The 19576-nt window shown below is 41.3% G+C and overlaps 1 protein-coding gene across 1 annotated transcript in view; it reads right to left on the bottom strand.

The window, feature by feature from the left end:
- A2m (alpha-2-macroglobulin) overlaps positions 1 to 19576 on the bottom strand; it is a 46859-nt gene that overhangs the window by 5326 nt on the left and 21957 nt on the right. The window contains exons 19-32 of the mRNA XM_031383291.1: positions 18042 to 18270; positions 17215 to 17341; positions 16647 to 16768; positions 16093 to 16144; positions 10445 to 10528; positions 9564 to 9740; positions 9170 to 9257; positions 8223 to 8379; positions 7885 to 7959; positions 6811 to 6991; positions 4824 to 5047; positions 1422 to 1640; positions 1135 to 1262; positions 263 to 353 (exon numbers count right to left, since the gene is read on the bottom strand). Coding sequence (XP_031239151.1) covers positions 263 to 353; positions 1135 to 1262; positions 1422 to 1640; positions 4824 to 5047; positions 6811 to 6991; positions 7885 to 7959; positions 8223 to 8379; positions 9170 to 9257; positions 9564 to 9740; positions 10445 to 10528; positions 16093 to 16144; positions 16647 to 16768; positions 17215 to 17341; positions 18042 to 18270 — 1954 coding nt within the window. The remainder of the gene's footprint in view (positions 1 to 262; positions 354 to 1134; positions 1263 to 1421; positions 1641 to 4823; positions 5048 to 6810; positions 6992 to 7884; positions 7960 to 8222; positions 8380 to 9169; positions 9258 to 9563; positions 9741 to 10444; positions 10529 to 16092; positions 16145 to 16646; positions 16769 to 17214; positions 17342 to 18041; positions 18271 to 19576) is intronic.

Here is a 19576-nt window from a genome sequence, read left to right as displayed (position 1 = left end):
GTGAACATAGCATCTTAATGTGCCATCCTGAGCTTATAGTGAACATAGCATCTTAATGTGCCATCCTGAGCTTATAGTGAACATAACATCTTAATGTGCCATCCTGAGCTTATAGTGAACATAACATCTTAATGTGCCATCCTGGGCTTATAGTGAACATAGCATTATCTTAGTCTAGGAATGTATAACATATAAAATGAAGTGTGCTATCCTGAGCTTATAGTGAACTTAATGTGCCATCCTGGACTTATAATGAACATACCATTTTCACGGTTGGTTTCAAGGGGATGAAGCCAGACACCATCTTCACATCAGCAATTGCCATGTTGGAGTCAGGACGGCTTCCAATGTAACTGAAGGTGAAGGAAAGGAAGAGTGAGGTTTTCCCAAAGTAGTAATCAGTCTATGTCTGTACATTGAATACTCTATGGCTCTACGAAGCACATGTAAGACTTCCCAAGGATCTGGAAAAAGTTGCCATGTATTAGAATTTGCATAGAACTGAGTAAATCCACAGAAGCTGGAGCTAGAACTGGAATTCAAGCCTGTAGTCTCAGGTCTGGGTCTTAAGGAAGCTTGGCCGCTGATATGCCCTGGAGGGCTCTAAGCTGTTCTGGGTTTCCTGTTACTCTCCCTTTATATCACCACAGTTTCCTAGGTCCAGCAGCAAGCCAAGCCACAAAGGCCTTATGGGTACTTGTTTGTGAGTTCTGTGGTCACTTGACTCCTGCTGTGTACATGAATGCTGTTTTCCAAACTTATTATACTACTCATGACTAGATCTACTTATTGACTCCAGAATTACAATGGAAATGCCACTACTTCCTTTTATTTAAGCCTGCCAAGAATTTTTTTTTCTGTTAAGATCAAGATTACTAAAGGATTTCATTACATAGGAGGGATTCAAGTAACAGACAAAGGATAGTATTGCTCATTTACTGGCAGGAGTAAGTAATTACCCAAGGGAATTAACTTCTGAAAGTAGAGGGCAGGCAACATAGCGCCATCGGCGAGAAACTCCATTTTACCAACTTAAAAGAATACCTTATTTTAAAAAGAGATCTAGATATTTGCTACCCAACAGCTTTGTTTAGTGATGGGTTGTTTTCCCCGGATTATGAACGTTGGTCTTACCTAATATTGAGTGAGATCTGGAAGCTGGTGTGGGCTTTGGGATCCTCACACGTCCCAGGCAGAGTGTGCACCAGCAAAGCAAATGGGAACTCCTTCTCCCTCGGGAGAACACTGTACTTCAAGGATGTCTGTGGTACATTAAAGACAGGCGTCTGTTTTTCTCCTTTCCTCGGGATCTCCCTCAACTCCCTCATCTCTTTCTCTCACTTGTCCAATTGCTTGCCTGAGTTCTGACTTTTTCCAGGGAGAACGATCCCTGGGACCCTCCCCCTCTGCCCAGTTCTCACCTGGAGGTAGACACACCCTTCTCCAGTCACCTTCGCGGTGTAATCCCCAGGCACAGTTGGCAGAGTGACTCTCTGTAGTAATAACTGGTTGTCATTGTTCACTTGGAATTTTGTAGAAAATGCGCCTGAAGACTGTATGGTCACGTGGGCAGCTTTCTTAGCTCTTGTGAAGGTAGCTGCTCCGTATTTGGACAAAGCGTGGAGAGCCACTACCGTGTCCTGTAAGAGGGATGGGATAACTCACTCAGGGATCGTTTCATCTTGTAGAGATCGGTTGCCCAGAAGTCTGAAGCTTAGGTACTGAAGCTTAGGTACTGAAGCTTAGGTACTGAAGCTTAGGTACTGAAGCTTAGGTACTGAAGCTTAGGTACTGAAGCTTAGGTACTGAAGCTTAGGTGGTGGTACTTTTGGACAGGCGAATCAAATCTAGTAGGATGCTGTTCCGGTTTCAAAGAAAATGGGAGAGACTCCCAGGACTCAAAGGGAGGGACCTTGGTTGAAGTGCTCTACAGTGGGGAGGAGTAACTTTTAGAGTCTACCTCCAGTGGAGAGATAGCACAGCAAGTGGAGGGATGCCATCCCACAGTCAAATGCTCTGACCCAGGATTGTTCCTGTCTGAAGGAACTGCAGGGGCAAGAATGGAGACTAACATGAGAGAAAGGAGGTCCAGTGGCAGGTCCAAAGTGGAATCCAGTTCAAGGGGAGGCCTGGGTCCCTGACACTGTTACTGATGCTATGGTGTGCTTGCAGATAGGAGACTAGCATGGCTGCTCTCTGAAAGGCCCAACAAGCAGCTGAAAGAGTCAGGTCCAGATACTAGCATCCAACCAATGGATGGGAGCCAGGAACCCTTGTGGTTGAACTGGGGGAAAGCTGGAAGAAGCTGAGGAGGAGGGCAGCCCCATGGGAAGTCCAGCAGTCTCAACTAACGTGGATCCCAGAGATTTCTCAGACACTGAGCCACCAGACAGCATACACCAGCTGATATGAGGTCCCTGACATACATACAGCAGAGGACTGCCTGGCCTGGCCTCAGTAAGAGAAGATGCACCTAACCCTTAAGAAACTTGAGGCCCCAGGGAGTAGGGAGGCCTGGTGGGTTCAGGGTGTGGGATGGGGACAACCACTTGAAGATGGGGGTGGAGAGGAGGTATGAGATGAGGAACAGTCAAGGGGTGGACTGGGAGGGGATGAAGTGTGGACTGTAAAAAAGGATTAAAGAATAAAATTAAATAAATTAATTAAAAAAAAGAAAATATCCCACGTAGCTTCATATATTTGAACATTTGTCCATTTCCCTGTTGGTGACACTATGTGGGGAATTTTAGATGCTGTGAACTTGCTGGAGGGAAAATATGCCACTGGGGGGGGGGGTTCAAGAGTTAAAAAGACAAAAACAAACAAACAAACAAACAAACAAAAAACCCTGTGAGTTACTACCATTTGGCTTTCTGCTCCATGCTTGACATTCAAAATGTGAGTCCTTAGTGTCTAGCTCCTGCCACCACATCTGCCCTGTGCCACCACTCTTCCTCTTCCTCTTCCTCTTCCTCACCAGGACAGACACTTACCTGTCTGGAACCATCAGCCAAACAACCTTTGCCTTCCGTAAGTTGCCTTGGTTGTAGTGTTTTATCACAGTAACAGGAAAGTAACTGATACAGAAGTCCTTGAGTCATAGGCAGCATGGTTCCTGAAAGGGACTCTGTCCCCGTGGAAATCCCAGGTAGTTTGTGAGTAGGTTGTCATAAAAAGGGCACCCCTCGTGCTACCCAGATCTCTGGCTTCCTGCTTTTAAATAGGATATCATGTTCCCACATCTGTTCCCTCCACGGCTATAAGGTGAGAAAGCCATCTGGCAAGGCAGCCGGTGCCGGAGCCTTATGTCAAATGTTTCCATGTTCTCTGGACTCTGGGTATCAAAACTCATAAGGTAAATCAGCTCCCTTGCTTTGTAGAATTACTCTCAGATATTTTGTTGTGGAATGAAAAAGACACCAATATAGGTATGAAAGCTCTTATTTTCCAAAGTTCTGTTAGCGGTCACAAGGATTTTAGATTCCTATTTTTGTTATCTCCCTTACATAGATATTTAAGTACGCTCTGAGTTGTATATCCTACCAATATATCAGCAAATTGATTTTGATCTCCCCCTCTATAAGGGTTTGGGATATGGGATGTAGAAAATATATTTAAATGGGAATGGAATGCTTAATTGGCATCAGGTATTTACTTATGATGTCCCTTTGATCATTGTGATCCTCTCTGCCATTTCCCAGCCAGAGCTTGGTCTGGTCCCCTTCCCAAATTAAATTCTTCTCTGCTGACTAGAAGCCAAGGCCTTTTATAACAGTGCTCAGCGTCAGGCGCTCTCCAAAGGAAGGAAGGGGCTTATTAAAAGCATCCTCCTGACGACAGGCTGTTCTGACTTCCCTCTCCAGTTTCATCAAAATATCACATGTGCTCACCTCCCCCTTGCTATGCATATTCTCAATGCCAATGACACCGAGCTTCGAGGAAATATTTAAGTAACAGATGTCTAAGAAAGAAATAAAAAAAATATTTTAAATAAAATAACTCAATTTTTTTCATGTGGGAAAAATAATCTTATTTTTTTTAACACAATAGAAAAAGACAAGGTTGTATTTCTCTATAACCTCTTTTCTTTCTTTCTGCCCGCCCCCCCCCCCAAGACAGGGTTTCTCTGTGTAGTCCTGGCTCTCCTGGAACTCACTCTGTAGACTAGGCTGGCCTAGAACTCAGAAATCCTCCTGTCTCTCCCTCCCAAGTGCTGGGATTAAAGGCGTGCGCCACCACTGCCCAGCTGTACCCTCCTTTCACTTGCAGAAGACATATGCTGACATCTACTGTCTCCGAAAGCAAAGCCTCTTTCTGGGCACATGCTGATGAGTTGTTTAGGCACATGGCTATAGAGTTGAGCTTGAGAGATTGGTTGAATAAAGGCAACCCATTATGTCCCTGATAAACATACTTTTGTATACTAAGAGGAGTCTAGAGACCATCAAAAATGTCTAGTTTAAATATAGGCCTCGGAATGGACACATTTGTAAGGAGAGAATATTGAGTTAGGGGTCCTATTAACAGCTCAAAAGAGAGTCTTAGCCTTCAAGAAGAACGATAGGTAATTTTCTCCTTCTTCTGGTGCCCTAGTACTGCTGTGGTCACATAGATTTGTTGTTAAAACTGGGAGACCACGGCAGGACTGAGTTGGGGTGCCATAGAAGAATTCTTTTAGTTGTCTTTGAATTTCTTTTTATTAACTCTGTATATTAATAACCCTCTAAACCACCTTCATTGTCTTTTTTCCTCATGTGTTGTTTCTAGTCCACAAGCCTTTCACTAACTAAAGATGAAGTAAAACTTTCTGGCCAATCACTGACCTGGGTGGAGGAGAAGCCGCCATGGGAATTCTGCTGCTTCGTGAGCCACTGCACGATGAGCATCGCAGCAGTCAGGTCCTCTTGGGTTGGAGCTGCCTTGGTGGTAAGATAAGCCAGGAGCACATAAGCAGTCATCTCTACCTCAGCTGAGGGAGCCTGGGGTTGGTACCAGAGATCCGCTGGCACTCTGGGTTTCTGAGGTCTGATCCAGTGGACAGAATTTTCTGGAGGCGGGAAAGGATGCTTATGAGTGACTAAATGTTTGCACTTAAATGTTTGAAAGCGTCCAAGACAGAGCTAAAGTGAGGACTGCTCTTTGAAGGTCATCTTTCAAACCTTAAAGGGATAATGGCCCCTTTGGTGCAAATGTGAATTTGACATTTCAGTCCAGGCAAGGCAGGGTAGTGATGGTAGAGTGGCGGGCCCCTTAACCACTTATGATTGAAGACAGTTGCTCCAGTTATGTGGTGGGAGAAAGTTCTCTCACAGGGTGTGGGTATTCTCTGCTTCAGACGTAATCTGGAGCTTAACCAGAATGTATTAGATATCCCTTCCCGAGGAGGCTCTTGTGAATATCACAGAGCACACGAAATGATAAAAAAGTTTATACTCATTAGATTGTAAAAAAAAAAAAAAAAATCACTGTTGTCTTTAAAATACCTGTCATGGTCGTTAAGGATTAGAACTGGCAAGGATTGTCATAGAAAGCCAGTTTTTCTTTGAGAGCAATTTGGCAATATTCAGCAAAGGAAGAAAGTGTCTTGTCTACAGTGAATCAGTGAATCATTACACTTCTAGAAGTCTACCTTGGAGAAGCTGACACATGCACACAGGTAGGCACCTGAGCATCCATTGTAGACCTGCTGTGTCAGCAATGAAGAAGTCTAACATAGTGCCACATATCTGTAATCCCAGTACTTGGGATTATACTGAGGTGGGAGATTTGTGACTTTAAGTCTAGCTTAGGCTACCTAGCAAGACTTTGTTTAACAAATAGAAAACGAAGAATGAAAAATCAACAAACTAATGCTAGAAAGGGTTATTTGCCTAATCTTACACCTAAAAATCAAAAGAAAAACAAGCCACTGAAATAACAATTGGTATGATACTCCATATGTAAAGCTGGACACTTTACAAAATTAAAAATATTATTTATGAATACATATGCAAGAAATACATAGGTATCTATTGCATTTATACTTATAAATAAAAATGTGATAATGAATTTAAGATAGTGTTAATCTCTAGAGGTGTAAATGAAATATGGGATTTTTTTTAATGCATTGGGAATACTTTATTTCTTACACTGGGAATGAGTTACTTGGGTATTTTCTAATTATTCTTTACGCCTATTGCATTATCTGAAATATTTCTCAATGTATCAAGAACATTTAATGGCACTATCAAAGAAGAAATGTTCAATTTCATTGGATATGTGCATTGTATTTTCTGTCTCTTTAACTTCTCATATAAACTGTGATATATGGAAAAACTATTACCTGAAAATAAAAAGACTGGTCAACAAGACTGACTTGTGAAATGAGATACAGCATCAGAACTTTCTCATGAGGTCACCAAGTAAGGGTCAGGTCATTAGGAAGTGATGTTTTAGTTGTAGGCCTGACAGCTAATGCTCTTATAACATTCATCACACACCACAGACTCCAATAAGTCTTCATACTTACTAATTGTTCAACAGGCAACTCTATGGGGCAAACAGTGTCCCTGTTAACTGGATAGCTTGCCCTGCTTCACACAAATAGTTCATGAGCTTCTCACTGCTACACCTGAGGCTTCTTAATTTTTGATAGGTGATTTCACTTTTAAAGTCCTAGATTTCAAACATCGATTCTATATGGAATAGATAGTTACATCTAGATGATACCTGGCAGGTAGCAGAGAGGACAGATCACAAAAGGCAGAGCAGGGAAATTCTGCAGTATGGTCCACAGGATGTTGGTGGGAGAATGACCTCAGATGCTCTCACCTTCTTTTACAGCCACCTCATCGAGTGATTTTAGTATCTCCTTCTTCGTGTCCTGGTTGCCAGCAAGAGCAAATGCATAGGCCAACAGTGCCTTAGTGTAGACATGGCTGCCATTGACTCCTTTCCTTGCTGACTTCCAGGCTGTGTCCAGGCAAAAGAGGGCATTGCGGACAACAGGGTGCTGTAAACAGGGAACAGAAAGGAGACAGCTATGTGAAGAAAGGTGCTGACATCCCCAGGTGAACAGACCTGGAGATAAGAAGGCTTTCCAATTCATTCTTCTGCATAGAAGAAGCAGCATCTAACTGAGGCCCAGGAAATACCACAGAAGAGGCAGAAAGAACATTAAGAGCCACAGGACAGGCAGGAAACTTGTGACATGCTCTCTTCTGAATATGGCATGGCTATCACATTTATGAGCTTACAGTAGCTGGGGCTACCTGCACAAGACACATGATGAAGCCAGCCAAAATTCTGGCATAGATGAGGTAGGTGCTTTCAAGATCCCACCCCCCTACTTTGGCTCCCATGGCATTTGGTAGTTTCTGGAGGAGGAAGAGAATTATTTTTCTGGAATGCAGCCTCTGGTCAGAGCCTCATAGGTGGCTCCACACCCATGAACATATTAGCAGCACTAACTGGACTTTGTGATTATATTTTTTTTTTCAAAAAAAGCATGAAGCTGGGAAGGGATGAACTGAAGAGGACATGGATGGGGGAGCTAGAGAGAGGAAATAGAAAGGGATAGATATGATTGTATGTTATTGTATGCATTTATGAAATTCTCAAAAGTAGAAAGATAAATAACGTACTATTAACTACTAATCTGGTATTAGCCATGTCTTTAGGACTCTTGAGGGAGTGGAGATGGTTATAGGAGAGAAACAGAATAGATGCTGCCCTCAGAAAATGCAAGCCTTTCCTCTTTGCTGGAGCAAATCAATTTGAGAAGCATTTGCACTGCATAGAAGGAAAGCAGACACATGCTGTGTAGGAAGCTCAAGTCTCAGATAACAGGCCAAAGTTTTGTTGTACCCAGAACCATCTTTTGATAGGGAAGGAGGTGGTACCTACAGTGACAGGAAGAGACATCTCCAGGAGAGCGATGGTGATGTAGGCAGACAAAGTGACTTCATCTTCTACTCCTCCCTGTAAATGGGCAAGAGGAAGAGATCTGAGTAGTTCTAAGACCCTATTAACTATTCGTATTCTACTGTGTTGTAGAACTTACCATTTCTAAATATCCACCCCCAGGCAATGCATCACAATCAATATGAACTCTATCCTTTCTTTCTTGGTGATGTCTAGGTCTTATTGTTCTTTGGTAGCTCTGCCGGGTAATTTCTACCCTATAATCTCTATACTCACAGATCTCATAATGAGTAAATCAAAACTAGCTCTGGAATACTCACCTTCATGGCATTGTTGAGCAGTGACCCAGAGCTCCTGAAGCAGCCATTGTCCTTCTGCTGCTGGGAGAGCCAGGTGAGGGCTTGGGTGATGTGTGATTCATCGATGAAGATATATCTTCGAGCCTGAGCAAAACTCTTCAGTACAAAGGCTGTCAGCCTGAGTGAGGTGGGAATGATCATATATTTGCTGTTACAAGGATTTTAGAGCCACTTCACATGAATATGCTTCTTGAGTCCCTTCCTGACATTGAAGAAGTATCTAACAGGAATCAATCAGCGTGCACTGGAGATACCCTCTCCTCTGGTCTCCAGGAGAAGAATGATAGACCTAGAATTTGACTTAGCCATAATAAAGAGTCTACAGATTTCTGACACACTTGTTTTTCTTAGTCCATTGAGAAGATAAAACAGCATGGGATGCTTCTTGACCCTTCTCTTGGAAGGTTTCTTGCTATGTATAGATGGCAGTATCCTCACATGTCCAATTCTTCTATGCAGTGACTTTACATTTGCTTTTACTTAGGAATGTAAAAATAAGATTTTGCATCATTCTATCCTTAATTCTTTCCCCTCTAAATGAATTCATCTTCTCTCGAGGTAAGTACGATCCAAGAAAGATAATATAAACTGAGGCTGCTATGGCTTCTCTAGAAGTCATGTGATATGTTCACTATATCCCTTTAAAACTCTTGCTTAGGGGAACTGTTTTAGAAAAGAAAATGTTGCTATAATATGACCAGGATGGCTTTTAGGATCACATTTAGCATACATATATCTGAATATCATAGTCTCTATTTGTTAATTCTCCAACACTGGTGCATTCATTTAATACAATTCACTCTAATTCCAATAACATATGTCTCAACAGAGTTGTTATTGACACAACTAGGGAACTGCATGTAAAGAGCTTGTTCAAAATAAGAGCTCAAGCCTTGGCTTCCCCTTACCAGGTGTTGGCGTGACTCCTGCCACGTTTATCCCCAAAGGTGCTGTAGGAGCCATCCCAGTGCTTGTAATTTAATTGTCTTTGGTACCCTGTGAGGGAAAATTAGTGAAACAATACAGCAGGTTGACTATCCATGGCAGCCAGAAAGATCTTTAAAATGCTTGACATCTCTTGAAACTGTTTAAAACTGTTCTGTCCACATCTAAAGTATGCTCTGGCTTCATAATGTGTTCTTGGAAGTTGGAGAGTAGACAGTTTCTATGAAGTAAACCATGCTAGTGTTTTCTATTATGGTAGTGGGATAATATGCAATAGTAATGATAAATAGCTCAACCTCATTGGATAAACCAACTGAAACAATAACGCCAACCTTCAGCCCCTCATTCAGTACTTACCTGTACTGAGATAGGCAATGGCCTTGGTCTTGATCTCCTGTGTCAGCTGCTTTGTTTCATTCAGATAGTCCAGGACATAGATATTAGGGGCAAACAGAACCATGTTCTGTTCTCCACAGCCATACGGCATCTTAAGGAGATCCTGTGTGTTCTGCATAGCAGAACCCAATATATCTCCTAGAAAATGGGAAAGATGGGAAATAGTCACATTTAAGATTATATCTGAAATAAATAATTAACCATGTTAAAAAGTGAGTACTTCTACAAAGGGTACACACAGGACATTGGAAGTTTTGGAATTTTGAAATTTGGGGATTATTGGAAACAATAATTCAAAGAAAAGAAGTTAAAATTATAATTTGATAAATTTGTCTATCTATGCATGTATTTAAGACAAGGTTTTGCTCTGCAACCTAGGCTTATGGTTAGGGCACAGTTCTAGTTCCTGGGCCAGTTCCTTCTGCCTCAGGTTTTCAGTGTTGGGATTGTAGGTGTGTACTACCACATTTTGTTGTTGTTGCCTTTTGTTTGAATAACTATTTATAGAAAAGTAACACCATATGGGCTGAGAAGTCACATTACTATATTTAAGGATGTGTCTGTATATGTCAAAACAATTTTTAAAAAAGAGGTAATAATTTAAGGGAGAGTGCAAGGGGACATATGGGAGGGGCTAGAGGGAAGAAAGGCAAGGGGGAAATGGTGTCATTATATTTTAATTAAGAAAATTAAAAATTATAAAGTAAAAACAGTCTTTTTGCTTTGTAAATACAAACTACATATAAATGTGTGTGTATGTATGTACACACGTGCACAAATATATGAACAAAAAAGAAATACAACAAAAGACGATGTCCAAATTCTCTAGGGAATGAACTCACCCAAAACTGTGACAGAGGCTCGAGCGGAATCCTCTACCACATCTGATGGCAGCTTCAGCGATATCTGTTCAGATGCCTCAGCACCTAGGACACGAAGCACATCAGCTATAGGGAAGGCCGTCCTGCACTGGATCTTTAGAGATGCTGGTGGCACAGGAACTAGAACTGTGCCTTAACCAGAAGCTTCTTCTGAAAATTTGTTCCTTTTAAAAAATAAAACCTTTTTTCCTGGTCTTAGGGGTAACTGAAAATCAAGGATTTTCAGAGTTTCATCCCAAACCTCCTTGAGGTGAAGTAGAATTTCCAAACAAGGGGACAAGTCAGAGAGAGTCCAGAGCTGGGGGTCTGTGGCAGTCAACCTAGTCTACACAGTGTGTGCAGGACATGATGAACCATTTTAGCACTCCCACTCACAGCTTCTCTCTCAAAAGTCATGAAAGGAGAAAAATCCAACAAAGATTCGTGTGTACAACTAAGCAAAGAAAACCTCCCTCAACTCTGACAGTACCTGAATAATACAGATGTAGAGGCTCACAGGCATCCATTGAACTGAGTACAGGGTCCCCAGTGAAGGAGTTAGAGAAAGGACCAATGGAGCTGAGGGGTTTGCAGCACCTTAGGACGAACAACAATATGAACTAACTAGTACCCTCAGAGCTCCCAGGGTCTCAACCACCAACCAAGGACTGCACATGGAGGGGTCTGATTGTTCTGGCAGTATGTGTATAGTAGAGGATTGCAAGTTGATCATCAATAGGAGGAGAGGAGCTCGGCCCTGTGAAAGTTCTGTGCCCCAGTGTAGGGGAATGCCAGGGCCAATAAGTGGGAGAGGGTGGGGAGGCAGGCATGGGGAGGGGGGAGGCAACAGGGGTTTGTTTTTGTTGTTTTTGTTTGTTTATTTGTTTTTTGGAGGGGAAACTGGAAATGGAGAAATTTACATGTAAATAAAGAAAATATCTAATAAAAAAAAAAAGTAAACCTCCCTCAAGAGTCCTAAATTCTGCAACAATGGCGTGTCCTTTCTTTCAGATGTGAATATGTCATATCTTAATGGGAGACCTCTAAAATAGGTGTGAGCAAAAGAATAGTAACCGACTCATTAAGAAGAAAATAATAGCTATATATAAAGATAAAATGGAAAAGTATAACAGTTATTTTCCTTTCATAAAGTTATTCCTATGTACCTTTTTCACAAAGTTAATATCAATCATTTTGCAAGAGAAAATGCTCTAAGCAAAGGTAAAATAAAAATAAACAGGTGGAAGGAAACATTTTGGCTTGTTTAAAATAAAGTAATAACTATAGCTAAATAAATACATGTGCCACTTTAATCTTGGTGGAATATACGAGGAGGAAATTGAAGGAACTGTGGTATTTATCTTCTCCTCCTCATAAAATTAATGTTATGTAAGAAGTCAGATACGGAACATCAGGGTGAAAGAAAACACAGTATGCTCATTAAATAATCAATACCACTCAACTCGGGTCAAAAGAAACAAAATATTCAAACATCTGTGGTCAAATGACATGACAGCATTTCATAAAAATGCCTCAAACAAACAAGCAATAGCAACGTTCAACTCCTCTTGTGATGAATCAAAACAGGACCACAATATTTTCAATCCAAAATTTTGGCAACATCTGTACACAGTGGAGGTAGTTAAAGATGCTAGAGCATACATTCTAGAAACGTATACTTATAGAAGCATAAGCACAAGGAGGTGCCTATTCTACTGAAACCAAGACTAGAGAGGATGTGATGAGATGGGAAATATTAGGCCCAGCATTTCCCTTGCAAAGCCCAGCCAGCATCTCTTCAGGGACTAAAGCATCTTTGGAAATTCATTACACAGAAACAAATCTTAGGTACCTGGAAGGGGTGGCCCACAGATGGAAAGAACCCAAACCAGAAGGGTAAAGATGGTGCCATTTTAACCACCTCACGTCTGCTTTCCCCAGTTAGCACAACACTTTCCTGAGATCTCCCCAAACCCAGTTTGCACAGAGGAAAAGGACAACCAGAGCGAGTTATAAACTCCAGTTGGCATTGTGAGTTGCTTCCCAGGGAGCCTACTGTGGTCCAACTCACAGAAAACCTGAGGGCAATGTTACAGTTAGATTACACATATTCAGATGAAGACGGCTCAAGACAAGTTGCTATAAGAAAGATCCTCTGTTTAAGCCTTATAGTAATTAGAAAGAAAGCCTGGTTAGTAGAAACACAAATCAAATCTACAAAGGATTGAAAAGTACACTAGAGAAAAGCATCAGTCCACAAATGGAGACACTGAAAGTGGAAGAAATGGAGCGTCTACACAACCAGGAGTGGTTAACATGTGGAGCAGGCCTTGCTTGTCAGTAACCACCTCAGATGCAAAAGGATAAGAGTCTCCATTATAAAGACAGAGCATGAATGAAGGATCAAAACAAGACCTAGATATGTGGCACTGCAACAGAATCGCCTTCTCAGGACCCATATGGGAACAAAAAATGGGGATAATGACACTTCTATGATGTAAAATAAAGTGAAAATATGTGAAAAGAATTAGAGACATTTATAGAGACTGATTCTTTAAAAGAAAATAACAATTGTAAAAATACATATAACTCCAAATCAGAATGCATAGACAAAACAATTATTCAAGAATATGAAGTGATACAGGATGTAATGCAATAATGGAGGGGAACTTCAATACCACACTTCAAAATATAATCAGATCATCCAGGGAGAAAATGAATAAAAACTCACTTAAGCAACCCACTATCTCAGACAGGCCTAGCAGATGACTGCAGAACACTCCATAGAAGACAACAGAAGACCACTCTTCTTTATGGGGTGGAAACAATGCTTATAAATTACACTGTGTGGTCAAGAAATGAAGGCTCTGATTATCAAGTGAATATCTTTCTCAGATCTTCTTGGCTAAACTTTTCTTTATTTCTTGATGTCCTCCATCTTCCTGGCTCAAATTCCCTCTATATGATAATAATAATAATAATAATAATAATAATAATAATAATAATAATAATAGTAATAGTAATAAAATAAAATGATACACTAATAATACATTGCTAACATTTGCTACTTTTAAAAAACTTAGTTCCTTGAGAGTTTCATACAGCATGTTTTAATCATATTCACATAGCCTCAGGTCTCCCCAAATCCATCTTCCTAATGGCGTCTTTTTTTTTTCTCCCTTCAGTACCAATTTGTTCTGTCCAAATATTCTTAGATGTGTGCTCTTCCACTAGAGTATGGTTGATATTTCAGGGGCTACACTCTTAGGGAAAACTGTCTCTCCCTCTCCCAACAGTTAGGGTTTGGGATTGTGTACCAACACCCTTTTCCACACTGAGATTTGGTCTGTTGTGGGCTAAAGGGTTTGTGCATGCTGTTGCAAATGCTGTGAGTTCATGTGTACATCGACCCAGCTTTGCTCTGCTCTGACATTGTTTCTTTGTAGTCATTCACTTTCCCAGCCACTTAAACTTTCTGTCCCCTCTTGCACAATGATGACAGATTTGGGGGTAGGTGCAGTATGTATGTTCCCTTTAGGATTGAGCATTCTACCATCTCTGGTCCTCTGTATTTTTGGCAGTTTTACAATGATGACAGATTTGGGGATAGGTGCAGTATGTATGTTCCCTTAAGGATTGAGCATTCTACCATCTCTGATCCTTTGTACTTTGGGCAGTTTGGGACTCTCTGCTAATCACCTTCTATTGCAAATAGCTTCTCTGATGAGGGTTAAGAGATACATTGATCTATGATTATAACAGTAAAACTACATTGAGATGTCATCTTACCTTCTTCCGAATGCTTAAATAAAACACACAAATAATGACAAGTGCAAGAAGGGTATGGAAAAGGGATGGTACTTAGTCCTTGCCGGTAGAAATGCAAATTGGTTCACCCACTATTGAAATCACTGTGGAGGTTCCTCAAAAAGATAAAAATAGATCTACCACAGGATCCAGCTGTGGTACATATATACATAAAGGACTCCATAGAGTCCTACTATAGAGATACCTGCTCATTCATGCTCATTGCTGCCCTATTCACAATAGGGAAATGGAATGGCATAGATATCCATCAACTAATGGATGGATAATGGAATGTTTACACAATGGATTATTATTGAACTATTTAAAATTATGACATTCTGAGGTAAAATGCATGGATTTGCAAATAATCACTCTGAGTGAGGCCATCCAGATCCAGAAAGACAAATGTCACATGTTTTCCCTCACCTGCGGGTGTAAACTTTGACTCTCCATAATGTCTGTTTCATTTGGAATAGCTACAACTACCAGGAAATGGCTAAGGGACCATGAGGAGAGATTTTCAAGGAAGGAGAGATAGACTGCACTGGTATAAAGGGTACTGGAAATAATGGGATAGGAAGGGTTAAACTGGGGTGGAGAGTGGAGCATAGGGTAGAGTGCAGAGTATGGGGAAGGATACATAACACTAAAGACAGCTTGGAAAAGACCACTCCAGGGATCACCTCAGTAAGCATCAGGCAGGGAAGGCCGGCCACCTTCAGGAGCCTAGGTAGCTGGAGGAAGAAGACTCTAGGGCTCTGCTCTGGGGAAATCCAAACCGTCTCTTCCCACCATCCATTCTTCCAAAGCACACAAAATGGAGCAATGAGCCAGGGAAAGACTGGTTGAAGGTAAAGGACCACACAGCTGGGAAACAATCAGCCTAAGAGGGTCACAATAACTCAGCATTTGCCCAGCATAGTGCCAGCAGCTTATTACTAAAAATACCAGGTCTCGGGGCTGGAGAGATGGCTCAGCGGTTAAGAGCACTGACTGCTCTTCCAGAGGACCTGAGTTCAATTCCCAGCAACAATATGGTGGCTCACAACCATCTGTAATGGGGTCCAGTGCCCTCTTCTGGTGTGTCTGAAGACAGCTACAGTGTACTCACATACATTAAGTAAATAAATAAGTATTTTAAATAAAAACTAGGTCTCTGCATCAGTTATTTAGGAGCTAAAACAGGCTAGAGCTGGCATAGACATGCTCTGCAGTTATTCGCGAGCAAAGGAGGCAAAGACCCCCCCCCCCAATACTATTAAAAAATTGGGAGCAAAAAAAAAAAACCCAAACAAATAACAAAGGTAATCTAAAGCAAAAAGATCAGAACTGAAGGTGTTACATTGCATCTAAGTATGTTGCAAAAGAGACATAATTAAAATCACATAATATTCACATTAAAATATACACAGAGAGACCACTATGAAAGCATAGAGACCATAGAAATGAATCCACAGAGGTACAGGTGATTAATTTTCAATGCAGAATAAAGTATACAGTGAATAAAGAAGAGTCTCTTCAAAATTGCTATCAAGAGAAGCACTTAGGAGTTAGAGCCTTGTCTTAGGAAGAAACCTCCTTTTGTTGTGATAGGTTGTTTGTTTGTTTGTTTGCTTGTTTTGATCCCTCTACCTCAGCATTCCAAAAGCTGGCATTATAGGCATTCACCACCATACCCTGGCCTTCTTGGGAACTGCTTTCTAACTCTATTATATTGATAATACTTCCAGTTTCATCCCACAGGAATGTATAAAGGATCTATGAACTTCAAGTGGTATAAAGCCTTAGTTAAAGTGAGTTTAATTATAATGGTTGAGGCTTACCCATTGGACAAAGCAAGCTGTTGAATGTCACTTCATTCTCTAGACCTTCAGGCTTTAGGTAAAAGAAAGAAAAGTTAAGATGAAATACATTGACCTTCAGGATATGTGTGTTGTTGATTTGGGGACCACAGGGTTCCACACAGTGAAAAAAAGGATTTGTTGCACTATCTAAATAAATTATATTCATTGTAAGTATCTGAAAAAGATGGATTGATAGAAAAGAAAATTACTGAAGATTAATGAAGATAAATAGCAAGAGTAGACAGAGATATAGAAGGATGGGGAACAATAGATAGATAGATAGATAGATAGATAGATAGATAGATAGATAGATAGATAGATAGATAGATAGATAGGCAGATGAAAAACTTGTAGAATACATATATTATTATATATTATTATTACAGTACCTACATATTTATGTTTTTGTAAATCTTATTATGGGCTGTGCATTATTCAACATTAAAAGAGTTAAAATCCTAAAAATAATTAGATCCTTAACTGAGTTTGCTCTGTGCCTCAGCATGTCCTATCAGGTAGGCAGGTTTACTTACTTCAACCAGCAGGGACTTGATGATCGTGTCTTTCTTTCCATGTTCAGGAACCACTGGCACCTCATTCCTACACAACACTTTAGAATCCAGTGCCTCTGCGCTCACCGTGAAATTCACATTTCCTAGTAGAAAAAGAAAAGCCAGGTAGAGATGTATATATTCCCTCTTCCCACAAGCTTGCAAACCCAGGATTTACAAGGCTTTAGATTCAAAAACCACCTGAGCAGAAATGGAAGCAACATCCACTAGAGATCCATGTCACAAGAGGTGGAGGTAAGGAAGTAAGGCTCTTTTAGAACCTAGACTTACAGCCACTTGATGTGGCTGGTGTTTTGTTTTATTTGAGATGGGGCTTGATTCTGTGGGCAAGACTGGCCTTGAACTCTTGATTGACCTTGTCTCAGCCTTCTAAGTACTGAACTGCTGGTGTGCACCAGTAAACCTGGCAGTGCTTGCCATTCTGAAATGGAAGTCAAAGAAAAGTGATCCTATTGCCTGGGTGTCCTTGCCTGGGGAAAGAAGCACTGCTTAGAAGAACCCTGCTGGGACTCTGGATTCTGCTGCTCACCTAATGACTTGGGGATCACTGTCCAGGATGTGGTGTGCCGCTCATTCATACAGATGCAATGAGACTTTTGTTCCTTCTCCTCTGGGGCAGCTACGAAATCAGGAGAGGCTTCTAGCTGCACATCGACCTGCAACCACACAAGAAGCAAGATTAAAGGTAGAAGGAGACCAGGTTTCAATGGGAGCCTAAGGAGACCAGGTTTCAATGGGAGCCTACTTGGAGATGGTTAGATTTCGGTTACCTAACATCTAGACAAATAAGGCCCCAGTACTGTGTTCCATTTATTAGCACCTCACAGATAAACCTCAGCACTTGGGAGAGCTGCTTGGCCTTTCAAGTGCTGGAACCAGAAGAAAGACAATGAGGGAATGTTGCCTGGGTAAGCACCCCTTCTGGGACCCAGAAGGGTGGTCATTCCCTGGCTCAGTTACAAAACAAAGTCTATAAATAGCTATGGTTTTGACCAAGGAGAGATGCACACAAACACCATTTTAAATGTAGCCATGTATAATGAATGCACTGAGAAAAAAATAAATATATAGGAATGTAGAAGCTGGATCTACAAACTGTAAAACAAGACACGGAGTAGGTGACGCCTGCTCATGCATGACACCTTTCTATTGCGTAGATGACCAAGCTTTAAAGGATTATGATCAATCTTTGTAGATTGGTTCTTAGAGATATCTAGTTTCCTAACATATAAATGTAGGTATGATAGCTTCTTCCTCTGTAGTAGACAAGAGGTAGGTTTTTAAATTTCCTTCTTGGTATTTCTATGACTGTGACTTTTGATTTGTGTGTGCCCAATTAAGGAAATGAGTCTCTACCCGGATGCACGTTTGGAGGTAGTTGAGCACAGTGGCCTTGAGCATGAAGGCTTCTCCGCGGATCACGGAGTAGGGCATTGTGAGATCCACGAAGAAGGGCTGGAAGGCTTGGAAGCTGATCACGGGAGAGAGGCCCAGTCCAGTGTCATTGGACAGGCAGAAGGCCCCGGCCTTCCATTCAGTGATGGTGTCAGGGATTGTCACTTCCATTTCAGCCACTCCTGTTGAGCTGCAGGGGTTGGGATGTGAAATAAAGGAAGTGAGCAGCTAAATCAATTGCCTTTAGGAGAAAGCCCTCTAAGTGATCCTATGGTCATAAGTTAAATGCACTCAGTAGAGATACCAGTAATGGAAGAGCAAAGACAAGACTTTCTGTGAGGAAATGGTGGGCTTGTCTTCTGTTTCCAACTAAGCCCGTATCAAAATCATCTCCCAATAATTAGAGCTAAATCTCATAGGAAGACATAGTTATGAACTGTGCATGCAATTGATATTAATCTCGATTTTTGCTACAAAATATGATCCCAGTGGTTGTGTAATTTTTACTTTTGCTACTATTGTGTCTATCTGGCTGAAACATAGCTTAACCTATGTTTGTGTATCAGTAAAGAAGCAGACCTTTATTAATATGCATGGTGTCTGCTTGCATTTGGTCCTTAGCCCATTTTCTAGAACCTTATAATTAAATTTTTCCAAAGGTTTTTACTTCTGACTCAAAGGTAACATGATAACTTCACCTGAAAACAGCAATGAGGTAGAAAACTGGAAACTGAAAAATTAGATCAGAGTTTTCAGTTTCTCCTAGAAGAGATTTGTAGAGCCTCATTGGTTCTCTGAGAGTTGGACTCCTTGCTAGCTCACTTTAGAGAAGAGGAGCTACACAGCAGACTGCTAGGAGCCTGAATAGAAAGGTAAATGTTTCCTACTCTTCTACCCCAGGGTTTTCCTTCAGTGGAAATGAAGCTTCAGGCTTCTCCTTGGAAGAAATTCGTGAATGTATGAAGCACCTCAACTTTTGGGTCTTGTCTGCCTCTTAAACCATCCATCTTGGGGACTGAGTGGTGCTCACAGTCTCAAGAGAGAAAATGTTCAATGGATGTGTGTGCATGCCCAGTGGCTTTCTCCCAGGGCTCAGCACAAAGAGAAGTGATGGGTGGGGGCAGAGACAGACTTAGGGCTCCTAAGTTTGTCCTGGAATAAGTGTGACTCTAGTTTCCCCAGAGGATCAGGCCTTTAATGAGCCCATCATCCTCTGGGAACCTGAACAGCTGCATCAGCCTTTCATACTGCTTCTTCTTCTGGATGACTCCAGAGACAGATCAAAATATTGCCTGGACAGCTTGCCTGTCTCTAGAAGCAAAAGGACAAGATATTTGCTTGGCCCCCAGGCATAGGGACTAAAAGGATGAAGGGAAATATGTGCAGTATGAAGAAGAGCAGAAACACTGTCACAGACCCTCCCCGTGGCTTTGCACAATGTGAGCCCAGCTCCTGAGCTCTCAAGGAGAAATGAAGGGCCTGGAACAAATACTTTA

Source organism: Mastomys coucha, unplaced genomic scaffold (genome assembly GCF_008632895.1).
Source record: "Mastomys coucha isolate ucsf_1 unplaced genomic scaffold, UCSF_Mcou_1 pScaffold20, whole genome shotgun sequence".
NCBI lineage: Eukaryota > Metazoa > Chordata > Mammalia > Rodentia > Muridae > Mastomys > Mastomys coucha.
The sequence above is the reverse complement of the archived record's forward strand: the minus strand, read 5'-3'. Positions and strand labels throughout refer to the sequence as shown.